The sequence below is a fragment of the Canis lupus genome, chromosome X (assembly GCF_011100685.1).
Source record: "Canis lupus familiaris isolate Mischka breed German Shepherd chromosome X, alternate assembly UU_Cfam_GSD_1.0, whole genome shotgun sequence".
Taxonomy (NCBI): domain Eukaryota; kingdom Metazoa; phylum Chordata; class Mammalia; order Carnivora; family Canidae; genus Canis; species Canis lupus.
The window spans coordinates 14,766,444-14,791,546 of record NC_049260.1 but is presented as its reverse complement, the minus strand read 5'-3'; the positions used below and the strand labels follow the sequence as shown (position 1 = coordinate 14,791,546).

The 25,103-nt window shown below is 39.4% G+C and overlaps 1 protein-coding gene across 13 annotated transcripts in view; it reads right to left on the bottom strand.

Annotated features, from left to right (window-relative positions):
• The window catches only part of CDKL5 (cyclin dependent kinase like 5), a 212,744-nt gene that overhangs the window by 18,064 nt on the left and 169,577 nt on the right, over positions 1–25,103 (bottom strand). For all 13 annotated transcript variants that reach the window (XM_038586967.1, XM_038586972.1, XM_038586964.1 and 10 more), the window contains 6 exons: positions 21,591–21,742; positions 15,414–16,380; positions 11,447–11,548; positions 11,050–11,155; positions 8,230–8,353; positions 1,031–1,130 (listed from right to left, as the gene is read on the bottom strand). In XM_038586967.1, coding sequence (XP_038442895.1) covers positions 1,031–1,130; positions 8,230–8,353; positions 11,050–11,155; positions 11,447–11,548; positions 15,414–16,380; positions 21,591–21,742 — 1,551 coding nt within the window. The remainder of the gene's footprint in view (positions 1–1,030; positions 1,131–8,229; positions 8,354–11,049; positions 11,156–11,446; positions 11,549–15,413; positions 16,381–21,590; positions 21,743–25,103) is intronic.

The window sequence follows — 25,103 nt, the reverse complement described above, 5'->3', positions numbered from 1 at the left end:
AGGCTAAAAAGCTAGGAGAAAATATACCAAAATCCTAATGCTAGTTATAACAGGGTCATAAGATCAGTGTGACAGGGTGATAAGATTAGAAATGATCACTTTTCTCAATTTTTCTATAATGAAATACATCAATTTAACAAATATGCAAGTGAAAGGATTATCTAGAAAGGTAATCTAGGAAGGTCTTTATCTTTTTTCCTTTTTAAATAAATGAGAGTCAATCATGTAGAAGTACAAATAAAAACAAAAGCGTTTAAAATAGCTGACTCAACAGTCTGTTCTTGAAAGTACCATAAAGCAAAGAGGGAAGCAGGCCTCACGTGGGTGAAGAAGCTCCTGCTGGCCTAGAGGCCTGGCTTCCCCATGTTTTCTCACGTCACTAACCAGCAGAATCCTTGCTTGGGTGGTTCAGTGATGTGATGTGCACGGTTCCATGGAGCCAAACCTTGGTTCAGGCAGAGGGCTCCCAGGAGATAAGACTCATTCCATTTCACAGTTCAGTCACAAGATAAACATGTCTTCCTACTAAAGCAAACCCTGAAATGTCAAACACTATTCTCCTCTCTGTGATTATGCAGCCCAGAAATGCACTTGTCAACATGGCAACTGGAAAACCAGCCAGGGAAGAATAATGAATGATGGTTAGTTATAGATTTCAAGGTTTAAGCATAAACCAAAACTATTTTCTAAGTTTTCACATTTCCTTAACCCCCAAAGAAAAAGAAATCCTGCAGCTTCATAGTTTTTACATGAATAACAATTTACTGGATGTTTATTGAGAGAGGTTTAAAGTATTCTCTCTTGTCCAAATTAAATTTCTTCTATTCTCGGGAGATTCTGTGGAATCTAGAAAAGGCTCTGTGAGAGGAGAATAGTTGTATAGAATTTAGAAAGACACATATACAATGTATGCATGTCAAATCTCAATAAGAAAATAATTCACTTTCATTGCCATGTACAAAATGTAAAATACCCACAGACTAATACAGACTCGTTTGCCACTGTATATAGAAAGTAGCCGTCTACTTACTGTTTGAGATTTCTTCTTTTTCTTTTTCATTGACCTGAAAAAACCTTGTTTCTCCTTTTCCTTGAGTTGTTCAGAATGACTAATGTTTTCAGGACTTTTCCTAAATGGGAAGACATTTTTATCATATTGATCTTTCAATCATTCTCCTGCCATTATATGACAAATACAATGAAGCCTAAAAAATGCATGAAACCAGATTCAAACAGCCATGAAAAATCAAGTACATAGGTAAAAAGCCTTTATAAAAGCACAGGAGGAACTGAATCTAATCAACCATGGTTAATGATTAGCCTTTGGCAGAGGTACATTTGAACTGGCAATTTGAGCGTTATTACAAATGATCTGGTAACTGGGTTGCAGGACCATTTTCATGCTGTTGAAAATCTCAAAATTTGAGAGTCTGAAAAGCATAGTTTAAAGGATGCCTTTTGCATAACTCTCCAAGGGAAATAGCTGAAACATTTTCAATATCTTCATTTTTCTATTTACCTTTCTAAAGTCAGCTCAACAAGTTCATTATTACGGGCTTGCCAAGATACTGAACATAAAAAAAACAAAACCAAAAACCAAAAACCAAAAAACCAATGATACTACAAAAGCATTGTAAATAAAAGTAAAAATTACCTCAAACTGGAAAATTCCTTTATAAAAAACCTTATATACCCATTTATTGAAACTAAATTGAAAAATAGATCAGGTAAGAAAAAACGTAGACAAGATGAATGCTTTAATACAAAGCACTCTTGGAAAAAAAGCTGCTAACTGAAAATACTGACAACATTAATTTTCAAACCACACTGATACCACCAGGTATTTTAACACAAATAGGAGGTATTAATAGACAGCAAACAGGACACCTTGGCCCTAATAAGTTGCTGACTTGTATGTTAACAGAGGTCCTGCATTACATTAATTTACAGTCTTTAAAATGCAGCCCAACTGGTGTTATTCTTGTACTACAGATATAATAAAAGAGGTTGTACAACCACAGAAAATTCATTTGAAAAACCAAAAACTCAAGATCTAAGACACCAAAGGAAGAGATCAGGAAAACATGACTCTGAAGGAGCAATGATCTTTTTTTCTTAAGTGTTTAGCCTAAAAGTTAAATAGGAATACCAAGGAAGTAAAAAGATGTACGGTGGGCCCAAGTGTTCCTGAAACTCATTAGGATCTGCAATTTTAAACATCATTGAGAGAGTTCCAAGTTCTGAAGTGAAAGTGTCATAGTACAACACAACCAATAAAAATAGCTAGCATTAGAACTCAGAATGATACATTTACAATTTTGAAAGCTAGAAAACTTCAGGTATGATGGAATAGGTAAGAATGGAATAATGAAAAGATCAGTTCTAAGGAACACAATAAAACAGTGTAGTTTGCTAGAATCACAAAAGCACAACTCTCAGAATTGAAAGGAATCTCACATAGCATCCAGACCAATCAGCAATACTATTTTTAATATCCTATAACTTCCAGAAGTTAAAGAACTATTTGCTTATGATATAGCTTATGTCCTTCCATAATGGGGTCTGCACCTAACCTAGAAGCACATCAAAGCGTTCAGATTAACAGGCACAAGTTCTTTTTTACTGATCAGAATGTAAGTCTAACAAAATCTCCAAGGCCTGCCGAGGGTCAGTAGTAAAAGTGCTTTCTGCCAATCTGGAAAATCTTTTAAGGGGAAGGCGTTGGTCATGACTGCAAGATCAGGATGGGAATGGGCATTACTTTAAGAATGTTAATGCTGGTGTGAGGGCAAGAGAAGGCCTGAGACACTAGTCCTAGGAGGAAGAGATCTGAGATGGGAAGTAGAGTCTCTATCCAATAAAATGAAAGTGACGGGGCCAGTGAGAAGGGTAATGAACAATAAACAGCAACAGGAGAAAAAGCCCAGGGTTTGTAGTCCCTTATGAGCACAAAATGCAGGGAAGACGAATCAGAGACCCTCTGCAGGGTCTTTTCAGAGATACTAGATAAACTAGAGCCCAAGGGAAGGAGGAATGATGAGGAAAACATCTTCAGACTGAGACTGAACAGAGGTGATGGGGCCAAGATTCAGGCAGGCAAAGATCCCAGAGACTAAAAAAAAAGGAAATAAATTACCCTGAACTAAAAGGATGAAAGCTAGGAGTAAAGTGTGAGCAAGCATGTATCACAAAAGATACAAAAAGGAAGCCAAGGAGAAAGAAAAAGAAAAAGAGTACAAGTGGGAGAGAGAGGAGAAGCTAGATGGAAACATACACATACAGAAAGTTAGAGAAACAGAGGGAAAAAGCCTGGAAGATAGACACAGAGAGAGGTAGAGACAGAGAGAAGCCACTTGGAACACAGGCTCCTAAAAAGCTGTGTGTTGTACAAAAGGATGAAGACAGAAACTTGATCAGTTATAACCAATATTATACCATAACTTACCTCATTTGTCAAGTCTGGACCCTATGATTCTACCTGGTATAGGCAACAGACAGTTCCAAAAGGAGCAGCACAAGAGAAGGTCAAGTGGGTGATCACATCCATCTCAGGTACGGGACCTCTGAGAAGGCCCACCCAGCTAGTCACCTGGCACATTATCCAGGGCTGATCAAACAGCTGGGGTGGGGGTAGCAATCTCCCCCTACTCTGACATCCTCATAACATAACCCCTTTTATAAGGGGTCAAGAGGAAAGAGAGATTTCCAAAGACTCCCCTAAAAAAGGAAGGAATAAAGTTGATGGAATCAAAGCCAACCAACATTCATGTAGTACTGTGTATGTAGTAATAAGCCGGTGTTAGGTATCGGGTCTAGAGAGAAAAATAAAACAAGGAGTGTGACCTCAAGCTGCTCACAGACTCAAGGCAAGATGCCCAAAGGTTTAACAGAGGGTCAGACATCCAGGGCTTGAGTATAGCAGTGTGACACTTTCCCTGCTACCTCCCCTCCCCTGGCCACAGGACTAAAGTAGTCAGCTGATGTCTGAGAAGAAAATAATCAGTGAACAGTTTTGCAAGTTACGATGGCAAGCAATAATGGATGCCAATATATTCATAACTTAACCAGAAGAAAAAGCCTGGGACTGTGCGAGCAGTGATAGCAATCTTTTGCTTACCTTAATTACTGAATTTCTAATTAATTTGGTTTACTGTATAAACATCACTTTTAAACCCAAACTTGACAGCAGTCTTTCCAAACGTATATATTTTGTCTTTTTAAGCAAACTAAGAGCAGCCTGTTTTATAAATCTATATGCTATGTGGATATCTATTCTACATATGAAACCATGAGGACTAGAAATGATATTCCCAATGGGAGCCTGAGAAAGGCAAAAATACCCTTCTCCTCTCCCTGGCCATTCGTTGGGATCTTGTTCCCTCTTCACACTGTACTGTTACTTGGGATTACTTCTTGCCTGAAAACCTCAGTGCTAACTGCTAAAACTGTGCCTAAGAGTAAACAGGCTTAGGGTGCCTGGGTGGCTTAGTCAGTTGAGCACCCAAATCTTGATTTCCGCTCAGGTCATAATCTCAGGGTCATGAGATTGAGCCACACATTGGGCTCCATGCTCAGCAGAGTCCGCTAGAGATTCTCTCTCCCTCTGCAGCCCCGCAACCCTGGCCTCCACCCTTCTCCCCACTTGTGCAGGCACATTCTCCATCTCTCTCTCTCTCATAAATAAATAAATAAAATCTTCAAAAAAAAAAAAAAAAAGAAAGAAAGAAAGAAAAGAAAAGAAAAGAAAAGAGAAAACAGGCTTATAGGGAGGGTGGAGGTATTTTCCTATTAGTAAAGATGAATCTGACTGCATTAACTCTGCTTTTTTTTTTTTTTTTGTTCTGAGATAGTCTGGCTCATCTCCCAGTTCTTAACTGGATTCTGGATAGCTGAGATGGCCAGAATAACGACTCTGGATATTATACTACAATATCTCTATCACTTTAAAATATGCTATAGGAACTTGATCTTTCCAAGAAACATATACACTGCAGAAATACTCTCTTCCCAAAAGAAATGGGGAAGTACCACTATCAAGGAGAAAGAGACTGCCCTTAGGCAAGTGATAATTTAGGAACAGTGATTCACTATGTTACCACAGCAAGGCCATTCACATTTTTAAAAATTATCAAGCCGCATTTCTCTCAAATATACACAATATTGTGAACCAATGTGGTCTCTTGTTCAAGAAAAAAAAAATCAAGATAAGTCAAACTCATTAAATGACTTAGACCAGGTTAGATGTGATGCTCAAAGGAGAAGTATCATAGCAGCATTAACATGAGGGGCAGTGGGGACAAAAGAATACTGCAATTCAAAGCGGTAATTCTGAAACCCTCTCAAGCTTCCTAACAGCAATATCACAGTAGGGATGACTTGACAGAGGCTTGTCTAAAGTCTGAAGTTCAACGCCCCAATTATGCCTTTAATTCTTTTTAAAAAAACACAACTGTTTTCCAGTTTCTATATATATCTGGTCTAAACAAGCTCTACTCAAACTGACTATCAAAAAGACAGAAACAATATGTTTTTAATACTATTTATCCCACATTTGGATAGGCCTGCCCCCAAGGCCTCTCTGGGCCCCCTTCCTCAGGGGGCAGTTTCCTCACAATGCCCTAGAATGGAATGTGATGCTCCAAAGGCAGCCCACAACCCTTTCTTTGCAGATGAGACTTAGGGCTCAGAGTGAAGAGGGACAGTTTTAGAGTCAGACTACCAGTCATCTGGCTCTTCACTTCGGGGATAGGGGCACCTCACTTCACCCAGTTTCCCTGCCCCTGAGGGAAGTGATGGGGTGGCTGGACAGAACAATGGTGAGGATACAGGCCCAAGACCTGATATGCAGTGACTTGCCTGCCCTTTGTGGGGGGATTAGAACCTGGTCCAGGCCCCGTGGTCTGGCAGTGCCCTCTAGACACTCTGTGGTGGGTGGTGGATTACAGAAGAGGTAGGAGGAAGGAAAAATAAAAGAAGAAGAGGTAGGATAGGGAGCCTGGCTGGTTCAGCTGGAAAAGCACACAACTCTTGATCTTGTGGTCGTAAGCTGGATGTAAAACTTATTTAAAAAGGCCCCACAGTGGGTATAGAGCTTACAAAAAAAAAAAGAAAAGAAAAGAAAAAAAAAAAAAAAGAGGTGAGGAGAGATGTCCAAAGGAACCCAAGTCACCAAGTGATTAACATTTGTCTGGGACCATCTCCATCTGCCTGGTAGAGATCCAGGGAGAGACCCCTACCCAGTCCCTGGGTCCCTCCCTCTTGGAGATGCCCAAAGGCCAGACCTGACAAGGGTGGTGAGAGGTCAAAAAGGAGCCTAACCTCTACCCTTGGGCCACCCTGCGTGCTAGCCCTTCCAGAAGGCTCAACTGGAGGATCTGGCAACAGAGTAATAAGTTTTAAATCAATCAATCAATCAATCAATCAATCAATCAATCTTAAGTTCTATGCTAAGGACTTGTTTTGCTAAAAAAAAATTTTTTTAAAAAGATACTAATTTTGATCTGACCTAATTGTGATAGAACGATGTTAATCCGTAACCAATTAATTCTCTTTTAAACATTACCACTCCATTATGCAACGTCCAAGAAAAAAAAAAAAACAATTTTTTCTATACAACTGAGACACTATCCTCATGGCTTGTCAAAGGCTCACTTAAAAACTATCAAAGCAGGTAACTGCCAGTTGTGCTTGTGCCCCCAGATTAACGTATGGGGGGACTGGTCTCCAGTCACATGGAAAAAGAATGCACTAAAGTTTCTCAGCAAAGCAAGTGGAGGGGAGACACTTGACAAGTCATACTGAAGCTAGAGGACATCCGTGGTAAAACACCACTGCAGCTAACAGTAACAAGTCACTGCGTGCCAGGCACTGCTCTGGGTGCTTTTGTTGTTTTCCTTCATTTAATGATCACATGAATCCTGTGAGGGAGGTAGGATTCTTAGGCCTATTTTTACAGATGAGGAAACTGAGGGACAGAGGTTAAAGTCACACGGACAGAAGGTGACATTAATCAAGATGTCCTCTTTCCTGAGTCCAACCTCTCAGGCACTAATGTTAAAACTCTCATTTAGTACATATGAGTGGAAACTGTGCTTATAAAAATCTTTACAACTTTAAAAACATTGTCTTTGTTAGTGTTTTAAAAATAACTAAGTTATTTTTACCATAGGGCGCAGTAGTACTAAAACCTTGATCCAACCCTGCCAACAGGGTGAAAACTGCATAAGCACACAGGGTCAGGAGTACTGAGGGACTCAAGACACTTCTGTGACTTTGGGCAATAAACACCAGAGCTGGAAATCTGACAGAATGGCCCTATTCTAAATTTGCAATGTTACAGGGATGCACCATTTTATTCTGAGTAGAGAACTTAGTAGTTTTATGAAGTACACATAAACACCACTCACATCTGGATTCTGGGCAGTCTCTTTGGGCAGCTGAGAGTAGACAGTCTACATTATTATTAGTTTTTTAAAAGGTCCTTAATCCCCAGGCAGATCTGCTGACAAGACTTAATACATGATACAACTCTCCCTAAATTTTTACTACACGACACAAAGAGATAAAAGGATAAGCAGAGCCAGCACATCATTTTAGCCTGTGACTACCGTTAGGCTTTTTTGTGGTAGCATAAAGGGTGTTTCTCCATTTCTTTCCTTCCACCCTGAATGCAAGTCAGGTGGCACAGAGGTCAAAACTGTAAGCTTTCTAGTCAGACCCCGTGGGGGGCTAGATCTTGGCTCCCCTCTCCTCTCTGCTAAGGGCTGCCCAGGCAAGCACTTTCTCATTTTGAGGCTGCAGCTTTCTTGTCTGTGGAAGGGGAGCTGCTCCCACCCCAAAGGCTGACTGAGAACCACGTGAGCCTGGCACAGGAAGTGCTAAGCAACATGCATGCTCTGTGATACAATAGCAACAAAAGAGATAGTGAAAGATAGCATTCCTTTTTCTTTCTTTTTTTTTTTTTTGAAAGATAGCATTCCTATCAGAAGAACACAATGGAAGATATGTGAGGCATTTAGTGACCAAGCAGATTTTTTTCTTCTTTTACGTGATATTTAATATAAATGCTGACCTTGAAAGAAAACATTACAAATAATGATAAAACACAGTCTCCTAATCAAACAATCTCTCTTGAGAAAGCAAGCAAGCTAAAAAGTGTATCCAGAATTCTTTGAAATCTCAAATCTACAATTAGAAAAAAGGAGAGTAAAAACAAATCAAAATACCCACCATGGATCAAATGCTGGTTGTCTTTTTGAGTGGTTAGTTCCGGAACTGCTCTCTGATGGTAGGGAAGAAACTCTGGTTGATACATTATTTTCATGGAAAGAATTGTCGGGACGAGGAGATGGCACTGAATAACAAAAAAGTCAGTCACTGATGGACTTTTTTGGGCAAAGCAGTTCTTAACTTATTCAACTGCATTCTCTCTCACACAAATCAAACAAGTAAGTCAAAACCCCCCTTCTCCTTTATATACCTTTTGTGTTTTCTGAGGATGGAGGCATTCCAGGGAACATTATCCATCCCCCCAGTGATTACAACATTAGTTTGCAAGGATAAGTTAACATCAGGCAGTATACATTCGAAACATAAATTGACTTGTCAGCTGCTTAAATGAAGAAGATTGCAGGATATTTAAAAGTATGAATAGGACAGCCTCCTCTCACTGTTTTTGACATTCTTTGAAATTGAGGCTTTCCTACATCATAGATCCAACTATGCAAAATCTATTCTTAGTCTGAAGTGACTCTTAACAATATATGTGCTACAGTATACTAACTGTGCTTTAAGCCTTACACTTGGGAGGCAGAGTCAATTTTGTATTTTTTTAAACTAAATTCCAAAGAAATTCAGTTATTTGCAAAAATACTATTTTTCTCTAAGTTCTCAACCCAGGAATGAAGAGAAAGACAAGCCACAACATATGTGGGTACTTTTCTGCCCCTTGTTGGGAGTGGGATGGAGGGAGGCTGTTAGGCTTTTTCTCTAAGTTTTTAAGCTTGATCATAAATCAAAATATATTGCAAATTTCATCACAAAGGAATATACAGGCTAAATATCAAGATAAATGACACCATTTCACCTGACTCAGGTGAAACCAGTAGGACTAAAAACAGGAAGTATTCTGGAAACATCTGTCATTTCAATGGTACCACTAAATCTTCATCCAGTTAGATTTAGTAGAATCACTGAAATGACAGATATCTCCAGATGTTTCACCTAGTTAAGTCTCTTCCTTCTATTTCTGGACTTTCTAAAATAAAAATGTTCTACCTGCCAAATCTTGAAGTGAATTATGAGGAAGACAAATGAGGGGCTTTGCTGATATGAACCAATTTAATTCACTTGCAATCAAAATAAAACTGTCATTCCTAATTAATCAAAACTTTGTTAACATTTTATATTAAAGTATATGCTCCAGACACCTATAGAAATAACACAGGTATGGTCCATTTTGGAAGTAAAACTTATAGTAACAGAAAAAAAGGTATTTGCTCATGTACACAATATTTTAATTAACTTTAATCTGGATTAAAATTTTAGCCCCTTAAGATTCTAAAGTAACCACAGCAGGAGGAAAAACAGAATGCATTAAATGGCATATTCAATGCCCTATACTTTTTCCAAATGGGGGGCTAGGAGGAAACAAGTAGCCTAATTCAATACACATTTAGTCCTAAATAACACTTCTATACATTTATTTAGCCTCAAGTTCTTAGTTAAAATGACCAAGCAACTGTCCATGTTCTCCCCCAATTCATGTCCCCTCCAGCTGTCCCCCCAAATCAACAGAATAGTAAAAAGCCAAATGTTGTGGGTGAGGGCAACTATAGAAGGTCATGATGACTCTTAGGAGGCCTTGAGAAGCTAAGCCTTTGGAAACCCAGAACCTTGCCCCTACTCTGGTGGGCTTGCTGTTAGTCACCCCACAGGGGCTAGAGCTCTGGAGGGGCTCTCATTCATTCTATTGCTACATAGCTCTTCAAAGGGGATGCCTTTTTCTGTCAACATCTCCTAAATCCATACAGCCTCCAAAGCCTCTGTTTCAGCTGTCAGTTAATCATCGAAGCACATTTTTCAGGCTATGCAAGTATACTTGAAGATACTCTTTCATCCAATCAACAAATATTTATGAAACTGTCAGACAGTGTGCTAGTCAATGAGGGTAAGAGAGGAAAATATGATAAAGGGCCTTGCAACCTTGTGAGAGAGAAATGAAGACCGAGAATCAAGTCTGTGTCATGTTAGAGGCCTAGACAAGGAACCATGGATAGAGCAGAGAAGAAAATGTTTTACTTTGTCTGGGTGGAAAGGGAAGACATCATACTTCAGAGGATTTCAAACTAGAGCCTTACATGGGACAAAAATAAGCTATCCAAGTAATGGGGGGAATGTGTTTCAGATCGGAGGAGCAGCAGCTGGAGAGGATGGCAAGGACCAGGGCATGGGATATCTGGAAAGTCATCTTAAGGAATCTAGATCTTGTTGTGATGGCAATGGGAAACCACTGGAGGGCCATCAGCAGGTGAGAGAGGACTGGGGGCAGGCGGTGGGTTGCCTTGCTCTATTTTTGCCCTGTAGCATTTATCTTTTACTGTTCTACATTATTATTACATTTAGTGTAGTTCTCTCCTTGTGAGAATGTGAGCTCTGTGAAGGTGGAGACCTCTGGCTGTCTCATTCATGGACATGTTCTAAGCTAGAACAGTGCCAGGCATACAGGTGACCTCAATAAATATTTTAGGACTTAACTGAATGAATGAGTGGTATGGCCAGGACACAGCTTCAGATGGATCATTCCAGAGACTGATGTGATGGCAATTTTGGGAGATAGGGAGATCAGCTGGGAGGCTACTCAAAGAACTCAAGTCAGAAGCCATGAGGGCCTGAACCCGAAGCAGGGAAAAGTATTGGAAGGCGACAACACAGACAAGGATGGCGCTGACCTGAAGTCAAGTCAGTGAAGTGTAGTGGAGGGCATGGGCTGGAGGTGCAGGGAAGGGGAAGGTAGAGAGGACCCGGGTGGGTGCTCAGAGCTGGGCTTACCTCGGTAGAAACTGCCAACTCTCCTCGGAACAGGGTCATTGTACAGGTGCCGATTTTCTTTGGGGGCGGCACCATCATCAGAGTGAGGGTCATGATATGCTCCACCCTGAGACAAGAAAGAGGTTTATAAAAAGTTACAATAGAGTGGTGATGAGGTGGCTTATGAACTTAGAATAGTACCTAACTGATCTAGAATTTACTCCAGGATCTTTTAGAGAGAAAATTCAGAATTATGGCATGAGGAAAACTACTTAACATTTTAAATGTGAGCCAGTTTGTTATTTGTGGGAGACTGGGTATGAAGAAATTTTAAAAGATAGGCTGTAATAATGTCAAATGACCACTCTTTACAAACAAGTTTTATCATAAAAGTTAGCAACTTGTAGAGAATTCAGACCTCAGACTTCTGCCTTGCATGGAACGAAGAGGTGCCCTCTCTGGAAGATTCTTTAACAGAAGATCGAGCCACAGTCATCTCTGGAGGGAGCTGTTCTCCAGGCTGAAAGTCAAATTTAAAAGGATTTATAAGAGTGTCCTGTTCCTAGGGATGAAAATCACCTAAATCACCATGGGCTTTATTTGGCATAATTAGTACCTTCACCAGCTAAAATAAAAAATGTTAGTTGGCTAAAATACAAATTGTCCCATAAAAGAGTGAATCATTTGATGAATGTAAAAGAATTCAAACAAATGTCACACAGATGGAAAGTGAAATTCTCATTAAAGTTAAGGCAAGCAGGGAAAGAATTAAGCTGAAAATAGTTCAATTAATTATTAAAAACAAAGAAAATTATCTTCCTAATATCTAGATAGTCATGGTTCTCTGTAGCACTCTAATTAGATTCTATTAGTTAATCCAAAATTTCTCTAGCAGATTTTTCCAAAAAGAACTATGCAGATCCAAAATTATTTTTCATTAAGAACTTAAATGGCAGATCCAGATGAAATCAAATGTTCTTTGGATATATCATGGAAGAGAATCAGTATTCCTAATCATTTGTCTTAAAATTTCCTAACTACTGTAATTATATGTACTTAAGTTTTCTTAATCTTCTCTAGGATAACCGTACTTGTATTTCATGTAATTTTCTTAACATCTCAGGCGACACTGCCTATTTCCCTCAAGGAAGTGAGACACAAGCTAAGAGCAGCCTTGGTCCACAATGGTGTTCACTGAAGGGAAAAGAAGCACCTCATACCCTCGAGGAAAACAGGATTAAGGAACAAAATTACCAAGCCATTAGGAGGACTTAGCTGCATTGTGTATCTGCACATTACACACAGAATTTTATTCTTGAGCCTTACACGATGTATCAAAAACATTTTATTTAAACTTTAAATAGGATTCTTTGTCTCCCTCAACTCCCCAAATGTACTATGAAATAATATTCTTTTATCTGATGTAGACTTTCTTCTTCCTAATTTGTGATAAGATCTCATTTGAATTTTAGCACCTGTAGAGTTTACAAAGCTCTCTAGCAAAGTTTTTAAGAAAATAAATGATTTATATCTAACCTAAACTCTTAGGTGACAATGCTAGTTCAGTCCCCTTCTTCTCGAAGGTGGCTGCAATATTTTGTAAGAGTGATTCCCATCATTTACTTGTGGCTTTAGTCACTTGTCAAACCATCTGCCATCTTTGTGCCTTTAAACTTGTACTATCTTGCAGCTTGGTACTGTACCTCCCGAACTGGACTTAAAATTCTGTAACAGCTGGGTCTGTGCTTAGCCCACAGTAACCACTTATAATTAGATTATCTCCACCATGTTCACAGTCTTTTTTCTGGAACTCTGAGAACCAGTCCATTTGTTCTTTCTCCAAGTTATAGCTTTTTTTTTCTTATCTCCTCTATTTACACTATGCTGCATGCCAGCACACTTTACCTAGTTTTGATCTCCATCTCATGTTTATGGGCAGCTGCCAAGGCTCTATAGATCTTTCTAGGCCCCAGAGGTTCTCTCTTCTCTAGAGGGACTCCTCCAACCACTGTTCTGACTCCAGTCATGGCATCTCCCACCATGTGCCATCTCCTCCATGTGCACGTGTACATTTCCCATTTCTCCTCCTCTTACCTGGGTACCAGTCTCTCCAACTTCATGGAGGACTGCTCTGCTTAGGGGCCCAGGGTCACTTCTGCCTCAATAGGTCAGCATGATACAGTACAAAGAATGCTGGCCTAGGGACTGAGACATTGTCCCACGATCCCAATCCTGCCTTGGACTATTTGGATAAACTTGGGCAACCCGCCTAACTTCTTGGATCCTCCGCACATTCATCTATGAAATGAAGAGGTTGAATTAGGGGACTTCAAAAGTCCTTTGTCCTACCCTGAAAAGGAGCTCCTAGGGAAGAAGCCTGAAGGTTTCCTTTATCCTCTATTCAATTCTTCAATTCACACATTGTGTTGTTTGTACATCTGAGGAGTCTTTAAGACCTACCATTTCCCATGAGCACTGACTTAGTCTAGAACATACTCCGCTTTCCTCATGCTTGATTTACTCCAAAAGCCACCTCAAATCTCACATTTTTCACTACAGCAGTGTGGAACAAGTTGCAATCCCCACAGCACACCATGCTATTTACTGTCTCTACTAGCCTCCCCCTCTTTTCTGCCCTCTCTTCCAGAGACTCCACTTCCTCCCCTAGTTAAGCCTCAGAAATCTCTTCTCAGATATCACCTCCCCTGGGAACTGTCCATATCCCCTGCCTGGACTATGCTGTGCCTCTGTCAATGGCACACTGGCCTCTGGCACCGGCCTCACGGTATAGCCATGACTGATCCCTGGTAACTGGGCCCCAACACGCATGCCAAGAGGACAGGGGCCATACCTTCCTCATCATTCTCAAGAGAGCCTACTGTGGTGTCTCATGCAATCAACACCTGAACACATCCTCATTCTTCAGCCATCCACAACTTCTTTTCTTTCTATATCCTAGCTCAGAGCAAGATCTTTAGTTGCTCCCAAAGTCATTTCTGACTGCTCCTATTTATGATCTTTCTCTGTTCTCAACTCCTATTTATAGTCAGTGCCATAGTAATTTGCTTCTTAATTATTTCATTGTGATCATGTATAATTTACTGTTCCCTGAGAGAAGATAAGTTTGTCAAGGGCAAGGACCCTACCTCAAACTCTTCTGTGTCTGAGAACACCTAGCATAGAGAGTGTTAAACATCTAGAAAACAGCCCCCGCCATCATGGAAGCAGCAACAATTAAAATGTATTGGATGCTCTGTGCCAAGCACTGGGCATGGTGCTTTATACACCATGTTTAAACCTTACAACACTACTTGGATGAGGAATCTGAGGCTAAAAGATTATATCACTTTCACAAATTTACATAGTTGGAAGCAGACTACAGAACTGGGACACAAACCTAGGTCAACCTGGTTTCCCAACCTGAGCTCTTAGCTACTTCGCTACACCAACTGCTCCATTACTGACAGTCTCCAGCCCATCTTCAGCACCCATCCTGCTAAACCTCCCATTACATATTCCATCCATATTTCCTGAAGTTCTGACACACGCTGATGAATCTATTTTTATACCCTCGAAAAGAGGAGTATTTTCCCTACACAAAACTCTTCTCTCTTTCTAAGAGAGCTTTTTAGAGCTTTCTCTTTCTGAGAAAGAGGGCTTTTCTCTACCCTCACTTCTTTGCTGCAGATGAATGTTTCATATCATGAAAATATAATTTAAAAAACGTGTTCTGTTGTAGGAATGCTACTTCTTTTAAATAGGTTACTGTCAGCAGTTCTAGAGGTTGAAAAATCAGTAAGATGGAGGAAGCATTAAGATAAAAACATTGCCTTGAGATTTAAAAACAATCCAAAAGACTGTAAATTGACATTTATTTTGGCTTGAAGTTAAATTTACCTAGGGTTCTACATAAATTAGAAATGTTTCAATTCAGTGAAAATATCGAATAAGGTAGAAGTAAAAGGGTACGATTCAAGCAAATGTGGTCTGGAGAGATTAGAGAAAATCTCTACAAATCACACTAAATTTGGGGAAAGTTAAAAAAAAATAAATAAATAAATTTGGGGAAAGTTAAAAACTAACCCATACAACCGATTGATTCTATAATAAATCAAAATAGGATTTTCTCAACAAAATATGCCAGAAAGGAACACTTAAGAAGCAGATTTCTAAAAATAAGTTTTGTTGAGTTCTCCTGAATACTCAACAGTGGACCTTAAATTAATTTTTTTAATAGATAGTCCTTTGAGTACTGCTTCCCTAAATGCATTCTATCAAAAAAGCACAACCTCCTATAGTAGGGAAAATTAAAGACTGATCCTATTCACACCCCACACCACCTTCCCATGATGAGCTAACAGATCCAGTCAAGGTCCAAGTTGTACCTGAGGTGATAGGAGCTGCAGGCTGTTGGCCCTGGCCGCCATTCCTTGCCCTACGCTCAAGCTTCCGTCTAAGCCTTTGGCTCTCACTTTGTCCCGGGTCACGTACATGGAATGCCTATGTGGACGCTGCTGGGAAGAGAAGGGGCTAGTATAGCCCAGTCCATAAGAAAAAGATTCATGAGGTGCAGACAGAGAATGGGAATGGCTGCTGTCCATGTGCTCGGGCAGTTTCAACTCCTCCATCGTTTTAGAATGCCTGGTTGTGGTTCGGCGTGAGTCAAGAGTGCCCTCGCTTCGATTATTTCTCCCGGAGGGGCTGAGCAAAGTTCTTGTGTCACTGTGCCTGGTAGGGGTTGGGCTGGTAGGAGAGTTCAAGTCCAAGCAGCTGGATGGGAAGTACCTACTGGTATTGGACTCTGCAATTTGGGCCCTGGCTTCAGAAAGGTTGCTCACAGACTTGGAGTCACTCAACGCCCCGTGGCTTTTGGCCTTGGTCCTGTAAGAGGGACTCCTAGAGGACTGGGGAATAGTGTCAATGTAGCTATGCCGACTCTGCTTCTCAGTGGGCTGCAGTGTCCCGGCTTTGCTCTGAGAGCTTTCCATAAATGAGTGCCGGTTCTGCTGAGATCTGCTGCTTGACTTGAGGTACTTTGTGCCTGGGCCTTCGGAAGGTTTTGGGTCAATATTAAAATCAAACTCTGTCTTTGACTTGGCTTCTTTTGGGCTGAGAAGATGTGGTATGTTATTGTTGGTTAGATCTTTGCTGGTAGACCCAGGTTGGCTGCTTGCTTGGTAGGTTTTGGTGTGCATGGGACTAAGAGTAGCTCCAGCAAGATTTCCATTTAGGAAGCTTTCGTTGGCAGGCAGACCTTCGTCAGCCCGAGGCAGACCCACACTTAGGTTCTGGATGTCCTTGCTGTTGGATCTGTGGTGTGACTGCAAAGCAGTACTTTTGCTGGCTTGGTTTCTATGTTAAAAACAAAAGAAGTATATTAGTTTCCTTCAATAGCAGACACAAAAAGTATCGTTTAAAAAGTGGGGGGGTGGGGGGGGCCGCGGGCGCGCTTGAGTGGTTCAATCATTTAAGTGTCTGCCTTCAGCTCTGGTCATGATCCCAGGGTCCTGGGATCGAGTCCTATGTTGGGCTCCCAGCTCAGCAGGGAGTCTGCTTCTCCTTCTCCCTCTGCCTGCCACTCCCCCTGCTTGTGCTTGCTCTAATAAATAAATAAAATATTAAAAATATATATACACATGCACACACCCCTAAAATACCTCAAAGACTAAAAACATTAACTCATATGCCAACAAATAACAAGTAACCATGGAAGTAAGCTGTTTAGATCAAGTCACTCTGTAATAAAGCACTGGTCCTGATGAAACAATTTTGACATCCTTAAATGTTCAACTAACTTGTAGCCAACATGAGTTCTAACTAATAATCTGGGAAAATAAGTTTTTGCGTGCTGGTGCTCACATGAGTGTTTGTTTGTTAGGAACATCTGATAAGAGAGCTAAGCTATAACAAACTCTTTATAACTCTGAATGTCAGAGGCAACATTTAGACTTGAAGGTCATGATGTTCCTTGAACTTCCCTTTTATTTGTAAAACTCACTGCCTGCTTCAGAGATACATACTCACAGCACATACAGACACCAGTACTGTCTTTTGTCTTTAGTTTATATCATCAAAGAATCAGAGTTCTTGCAATATACTCAATAAAAGAAAATGACACTCTAAAACGAAATGTAAACTCTGTTGGAAAACATCATGATTAAGGTTTATGTTTTAGAGAGGTGGCAATACTTTTAGGGCACTTCAGATACCTCCATATACACTAAACAGGAATGTTTCAGTCTTTACCTGAAATCACAGGGATCTAGAGAGTTAATTTCTCTCCAGAAGACACAATTTATTCTTTTCATCATCTCACACGTCATTATTCCAAACTGACTGAGGCTTTCTTTAGGATTTAAAGCTTCATTTCCTTCTTGGCTTAAAATACAAAATATAAATCCAGAGGAAAACCTTGTCCTCTATTGGAAAGCTGAAACTGACCTCACAGCAAGGTCAGTTTCTTCTACTGCAACTATTTAAAGAAGCATAGTCTGAGATAGGAGAATGTTTTTAAATGAAAAATAATGTACACAACTCTCTTTTTACTATGCATTCCAAAAATGCTGCTGCAAATATTGCTTTTGCTAAAGATGGTTTGACATGGGAGAGTTTTGTTCCCATCACAAACTAATTGAAAAGTCACATTTTTTTGTCTATATAATGGTAATCTGTGAAACTATGCCTTTCCATTTTCCCTGAAAATCTACCGCTCAGGCATCAAAAGTAAGGGCTCTTTTCCCATCCTCCTACCATGTTTAAAAAAAAAAAAAAAAAAGTATCTGATATCAAGAAAGCCTGTAACAGTTGTGGAAGACCTCATCTCCTAAATGCATTCACTGATCTCTCCTAATTCAGTCACAAGAATTGCAGCATCAAATAAGGTGCTTTAATATGAGCTAACTAAATAAACAGCAGGTCCTAGACCTAGAAAGAAATTACAAAGAAACAAGAATTTTGGGGTACCTGGGTGGCTCAGTTAAGTGTGGGACTCTTGATTTTGCATAAGGTCATGACCTCAGGGTCCTGAGATTGAGCCCCACATGGGACTCTGCACTCAGCAGGGAATCTGCCTCTCTTCCTCTTCCTCTGCCCTCCCCCCATCACCTTACACTCTCTAAATGAATAATTTAAAAATTTTTTAAAATAAAAAAGAAACTAAAGTTTCACCTTCTGCTAAATGATGCCAACTGACTCTATCTCCAGATCAACATAGAGCAGTCATCATATCCTAAGGTATCAGGTTGGCTTTTTTGCAACCCCCTCTTTTTTTTAAAGAGAGAGAGCACGTTGGTGAGACGGTGGTGGAGAGGGGGCAGAGGGAGATCTTAAAGCAGATTCCATGCTGAGGGCAGAGCGGGTTTGATCCCAAGACCTGAGATTAAGACCTGAGCCAAAATCAAGAGCCAGAGGCTTAATGACTGAACCAGCCAGGTACCCTAAAGGTATCAGGTTTTAAACCATCAGAGTCCTTTGTCAACTTTTATCTCTGTAACTAAAATATCTTAGCAACTTTTCAAAAACCCAATCAATAATATGCAAATAGTCTAATCCATAAGTAGATCTAAGTGTGCTGGTTATCTTCTATTTACCCAACTCCCTACCTGTTCTCCATTTCGCTCTGCCCCATTCAGGGCCTCAGGAGCTTAATGGTGCACACTGCATCACCCAGATCCCTTGCCACCTAACTCTTAGTTGGGTTTAGCAGTGCAAGGGGCTGGGGGTGGTCTCTCCTACTCCTCCCCAGCATCAGCACCCTAACTCAGATCATAGCTGTGCCTGTCCAGATTACAGCTCTCATGGGGTGGATTCTCCTGCCTGATTCCCCTGGGCTATCATATTCCCACTTCCTCCCCTTTCTCCTTCAGGTCTAGAGAAGGTAATAAGCGGAGATAGCACATGCAGATATTGTGTAATGCCTGAAGCTCCAAAGAAAATCAGAAAAGGATAGAGAAGATTGAGGCCAGCTGCTAGAGCTTTTGAAACTGTTGGAAAACACTTATCTCAAAGTAGAGCACAAACCTACATGTTAGGAAGAACATATTCATAGCAACATAAGATACAATTTCTAATATGACAACGGAGGCTATAACGTTAAGGTAGAAACATTTATCAAAGAGTCAGGTTTCTATAAAAGTACAAAGAGCCTAAACTGCTATTCTGAAAGCTTCTGTCTTAGTATTAATTTGAAGCCATTGAGCTTTGCACATAATTCTTAAGTAGAAAGGGCATCAAATTGTCTTCAAATTGGAGTTCTGCCAAAGCACAACAATAAAAAAACTGCTCTGAAAATTCCATAGATCTCTGGCACACAACTATAAGGAATCTGTGTTAAACTGCCAAGCATTTAAGAGGATTTTATATATAAACCCTTCTGAAATGGCTGGCAGGACAGATAGTTAATCTCTTTAGTTAAAATAACTTTTCAAAGTAAACATCAAAGATGCAAAGCTATACTTTTATGGAGAAGGATGGCAAAGCAGAATTGGTGAGAGGGCAGGGCAGGCTGAAACACCATCCCACCATATCCAAGGTCAGGAGAACCTCAGCATAGTCTGACAGAGACCTAGGAAGGGGCAAGGTAATGCAAGAGTCCACTGCCTCTTCTACAGAGATGTGAACTTGGACAACAGCTACAAGCTGTGTGAATGTGTCTCAGGGACGAGGCAGCTGAGTGTTTAAGTGGCAGCCAATGTGCTATGATGCTGTGAGTACCTCTACAGTAGTGCTGGGAAGTCCAAGTTAGCCACAGTCTGTGTAGAATTAGTGTCCCCAACAAGAAGGAATTCCATAGAGGAAATATGAACCATAGACAATGTAGAGAAAAGGACAGTTCCACATACATGTAAACTGAGCTGAGATCATTCCTAGAGAAACCACTCAGGACTTTTTCTTGTAAAATTCCACAAAGTGTAAAGACCTAAAAACGAATTCTTCCACAGATTTTATTTACTTATAATTTCTATTCTCGTCTACTTTAAAAGAAGATTTGGGTGGACTCCTAGAAGACCCATATCAACTCATCACCACACATATCCTCCTCACCACATTTATCCTCCTTGATAGAATAGTCCTAAAGAGAGTTCCCAAGGAGAGCCTCAGATCCCCACTGGGATCTCTCAAGTGATGTCATTAGAGGACAAATACATAGGTCCCCTTTCATGGTATGGGTTATACCACTAATCACTATAGCAAAAAGCAAAAACTTATCATCAGTCTACTGAACTTTATATCCTTGGGATCTTTCTTCTTTGCAAATGTAAGCTAGAGGAGTCAAGTGATAATTAAGGTAGAAGAGAGACAAAAGTACCCGAACTAAAACTACGAGTGATCCCAGATAAGACAAAGGCATAATATGAACTTCTTAAATGGAAAAGAGTAGCTAAATGATGACTATTATTCTTTAGTGTATTAAAATCTCATGGAAACAAACAACAAAGTAAATACAAACTTGGTTAAACAGAATTTGAATCTGTTCACAGGCCTTGAAAAAAAAAAAGTAAGAGACAAAAAGACCCCCAAAACAAATAAAACAATCCAGGTAAGAAAGGCCTGTCTTTCTTAAAGGCCACATCTTATAAGATGTGAGGGAAACAAAAATCAAAACCAATCATTTAACAGAGTAAAGAGTTGTAAAAAATAATCACACCATCACAGTTAAGCAGAGAAAACATAGGATGAGTGATTATTGCCAATTTATGAATATGTTCACAGGTCTCAGAAAAGTACCAGGTCTTGGGCTTTCAACTTCTAATAGATTAAGAATAATTATTCTACATGCAGAGAAAATTTCAGTGAAAGGAGAAAAAAATTATATTCAAAAAGCTTCATATTAAGAATTATCATATTCTGTTTTTCTTTTAATAGTAGATGAACAAAACTACTCACTACTTCCAGAGTCTGAGCAATACCAGATAAGACCAGCTTCTTGGGAGAGGAGGGAAGACAAGCCCCCCATCCCAGAAATAGAGTTGTTGTTTTTTTAAAGATTACATTAAAAATTTTTAAAAAGCAGCAATTTTAATCACTATCTACCAAACTGACTTTACTATTTCCATATTCTAATGAAAAAATAACTTCTCAACTCAACGATTAAAAGAACAACAAAAACACAAGAGTCTTCTAATAGAACCAAACCTACTTGGTTCGGTTGCAAAGACTGTCCCAGGTGCCCTCCTACCCATTTGTGTTTGGTATCCTCTTCTCTCTCCAGAAATCCCCTTGCCCTCACCCACACTTTTGCCTCTAAGTATCACACCTGCATCCCATTTATATAGAATCTTCTAAGTTCATAAGGCTAGAAACCCCCTTAGTTGCTAACCTATGCTACCTTTCTCAGGAAATGCATAGGTTTCCATAATATACTTGTTAAAGATAAGTAAGTCTTTAAGACCCACACAACTCTTTAATTGTGGTTCTGAATCATGTAATAAGCATAAGGAAGATATTTTTGAATAAAGAGGGCTTTCCTTCTTTTCTCTAATTGCATCATTTAAGCAGCCACCTCCTCCACCTACTTGTAAGACCAACACTGCATCTGTATTTCCTTAAAAGGGAATATTTACCTATTAGACAAAGTGCTGCTTTCCACATGGTAAGGTTTTCTTTTTGCTGACCTTGAAGGGGAGCGATCCAAAAGTCTCTGGGTTTGAAATGTAGGGTGATTCAAACACTGTTCTGTCAAGTATCTGTCAGCTGGGTCCAACTTCAGTAAATTCTTAGGAAACAAAGTTAGGATCAGAAAGAATAATACAAAGTCAAATTTAAATTGTAATAAAAACCTTATTTCTTTTCCTTATAAAAGAAATGCATGGTCATTGCAGAATATCTAGCAGTTTAGTCCAAAAAAATTTTTTTAAAGAGGACTATCTAAATTACTACATTATCAGGGCACCTGTGTGGCTCAGTCAGTTAAGTGTCTAAATTCAGGGCAGGCCAGCTGGCTCAGCGGTGTGATCCTGGAGACCCAGGATCAAGTCCCATGTCGGGCTCCCTGCATGGAGCCTGCTTCTCCCTCTGCCTGTGTCTCTGCCTCTCTCTATATATCTGTGTCTCTCATGAATATATGGGTAGAATCTTTTAAAAAAAAAAAAAAAGTGTCTAAATTTGGCTCAGGTCATGATCTCCGGGTCCTAGGATCAAGCCCTGTGTCAGGTTCCATGTTCAGCTCAGTCAGAGTCTGTTTCTCCTGCTCCCTCTGCCTCCTCCCCACTTGTGCTTTTTCTAAGTAGATAGATAAAATCTTCTAAATTTTTTTTAAATAAATAAAAAATAAATCACCACATTATCTTACTATTGTTGTCCTCTGGGAATAAGCCCTTCTAGTCCTTTTTTGAATACCATATATACATATTTTCTTTTATAAAATTTGGCTCATATTATACATGTAAGTTTTGGATCCTGAACTTTTCACTTACTAATCAGAAATATTTTTTACAACATAATTTAAACATTTGAAATATATTTTGGATGAAGTATATATTCACATGAAAGAATATACACTCATCTTTCTCTTGTCCCCTTCTTGGGAGGCAAGCCCATGTCAGTATTTTCTTGTGCATCCTTCATAGATACTCTGTACCTATCTCTGTCTGTTCCTTTTATTTTACCCAAATAGTAGCAGATACACAATGGTCTGCACTTAGCTTTCTTTCCAATGGACAGTAAATCTTAAGAGATCATTGCATATTGGTGAAGAGCTTTAACTCTATGGATATGCCTTAGATTGTTTTTAGCAATTCCCTAATGATAAACATTTTGGTTGTTCCTTTTATTATTATGAACAATGCTGTAAGAAATAACTTTACAACATGTTTTTAAATGACTAAAGAAGTGTGTAGTATGGATATACCATAATTTATTCAACTGGTCTCCTACTGTTGCACATTTAAATGGCTGCTGCTTTGCACTATTATAATTAATGCTATGCTAAACACCTGAAATCCTTGAATACATCCATGATCTCTTTCTTGGATAAAAACCCCCAGAGATGGATTGTTAACTCTGCAAACTTTCAAGGATTATTTTCTATGTGTTGAAAATCATCCCCTAGGAAGGTTGTCTAAAAGGATACTCCTTTCTCAGTAACTGAGAATCTACCAACTTCCTGCACCTTCATCAACAACAAGCATTATCATTTTTTAAAAATACTATTTGTAAACTAGATATTTAATAAATGGTATCTCATAGCTGTTTTAATTCACATCTGTGATTATAATGAAGTTGAATATTTTTATGCTTACTGGTTACTTACATTCCTTTTTTTAAACTTACATTCCTTCTTTTCTATTTGTGCATCTATCTTTTTAAAGATTTATTTATTTTGGAGAGAGAAAATGAGAGGAAGGGCAGAAGGAGGGGCAGAGAGAGAATCTTTGGGGATCCCTGGGTGGCTCAGTGGTTTGGCACGTGCCTTTGGCCCAGAGCATGATCCTGGAGTCCCAGGATCGAGTCCCACATCAGGCTCCCTACATGGAGTCTGCTTATCCCTCTGCCTGTGTCTCTGTCTCTGTCTCTCTCTCTCATGTGAATAAATAAGTAAAATATTTAAAAGAGAGAGACAGAGAGAGAGAGAGAGAGAGAGAAAATCTTCAAGCAGACTCCCTGCTGATGCAGAGCCAGACACGCGGCTGGATCCCAGGACACTGAGATCATGCCCTGAGCCAAAATCAAGAGTTGGACGCCCAACCGACTGAGCCACCCAGGTACCTGTCCTAATTTATTTTTAAGTCTTCTTTATATATCACAATAACTAACCCTTCTATGTTGCAAATAGTAGATGTTTTAACAACTAAAATGTTTTCTTCTGGGCAGCCTGGGTGGCTCAGGGATTTAGCGCCTGCCTTGGGCCCAGGGCCTGATCCTGGAGATCCGGGATCGAGTCCCATGTCGGGCTCCCTGCATGGAGCCTGCTTCTCCCTCTGCCTGTGTCTCTGCCTCTCTCTCTCTCTCTCTCTCTCTCTCTCTCTCTCTCTGTGTGTGTGTGTGTGTGTATTCTCATGAATAAATAAAATCTTTAAAAAAATAAAAGTAAAAAAATAAAATGTTTTCTTCTAATATTATTTTAGTAGTTGGACAAGATTTTAAAAGGTGAATCATTATTAAAACTAATTGATTTTTATTAACAAATTAAGCAAATACATAAAACATGAACCTACATATCCTAACACAACTCAATAAAACACACTGAATTTGCTGTGACGATATTTGCACAGCAAAATTCAGTGAAGGCATTCTCTATCAGAGAAAGGAAGAACGTTGAAATTCCAGCATTTCCAAATCCATCTCTAGGTCACTTTCATTGGTTTTGCTCACAGTTAACCTCTTTGTGATCCACCTGAACAGTGAGAACAAACCTAGATTTGCTCCCAGTGAGCCAGGATTCAATTTCAGATAACCACCTTTAACCTAGCACCACAGAAAATGTGAAGTCTGATCCACTGAAATATTCACTTTGGGTCAAATGATTCTGGTAACCCAAACCACTCCTTACATGGAAGTGGATTTACATTCATGTTGATTCAGACACAATTCTAAAATTATCTCAATTCTTTCCTCCTCTTTAGAAAATAAAGAAAACTACGGCGGTATATAAAAATGATTTTGGTCTCACTGTCAATTAAAACAGTTAACATCAGAATGGTTTCAAATGTATGATACTGGTTAAAAACAGAAAAGTTGGCTCCTGAGTAGTATTTTAAATTAGAAGTACATATGACTTTCCACAAGCCACATATCTACTAGCATCAAAGTGCTATTTTAAGACTATCAACTGTAGAAATTACTGCATATACACAAAATTATTTTTATATTCATAAATAAAGCTGTTAATTTTCAAATCACTTAACAGGAGGAGGTTTTTATGAGGAAAGTATAAAACTTACTGAGTAAATAGCTTCAAAATTCAGTATTTAGGGGGAAAAACAACATTTTTTAAAAACTAAAATAGAGTCCATATAAATTACTGTAGATTGGGTTAATTCTGGTAACTTGTAACCCCCCCCCCCCGCTAAAATGGCTAATATCTATAACAGATGCAGGATGAGATGGCCATTTTAGATATTTATATATGGACAAAA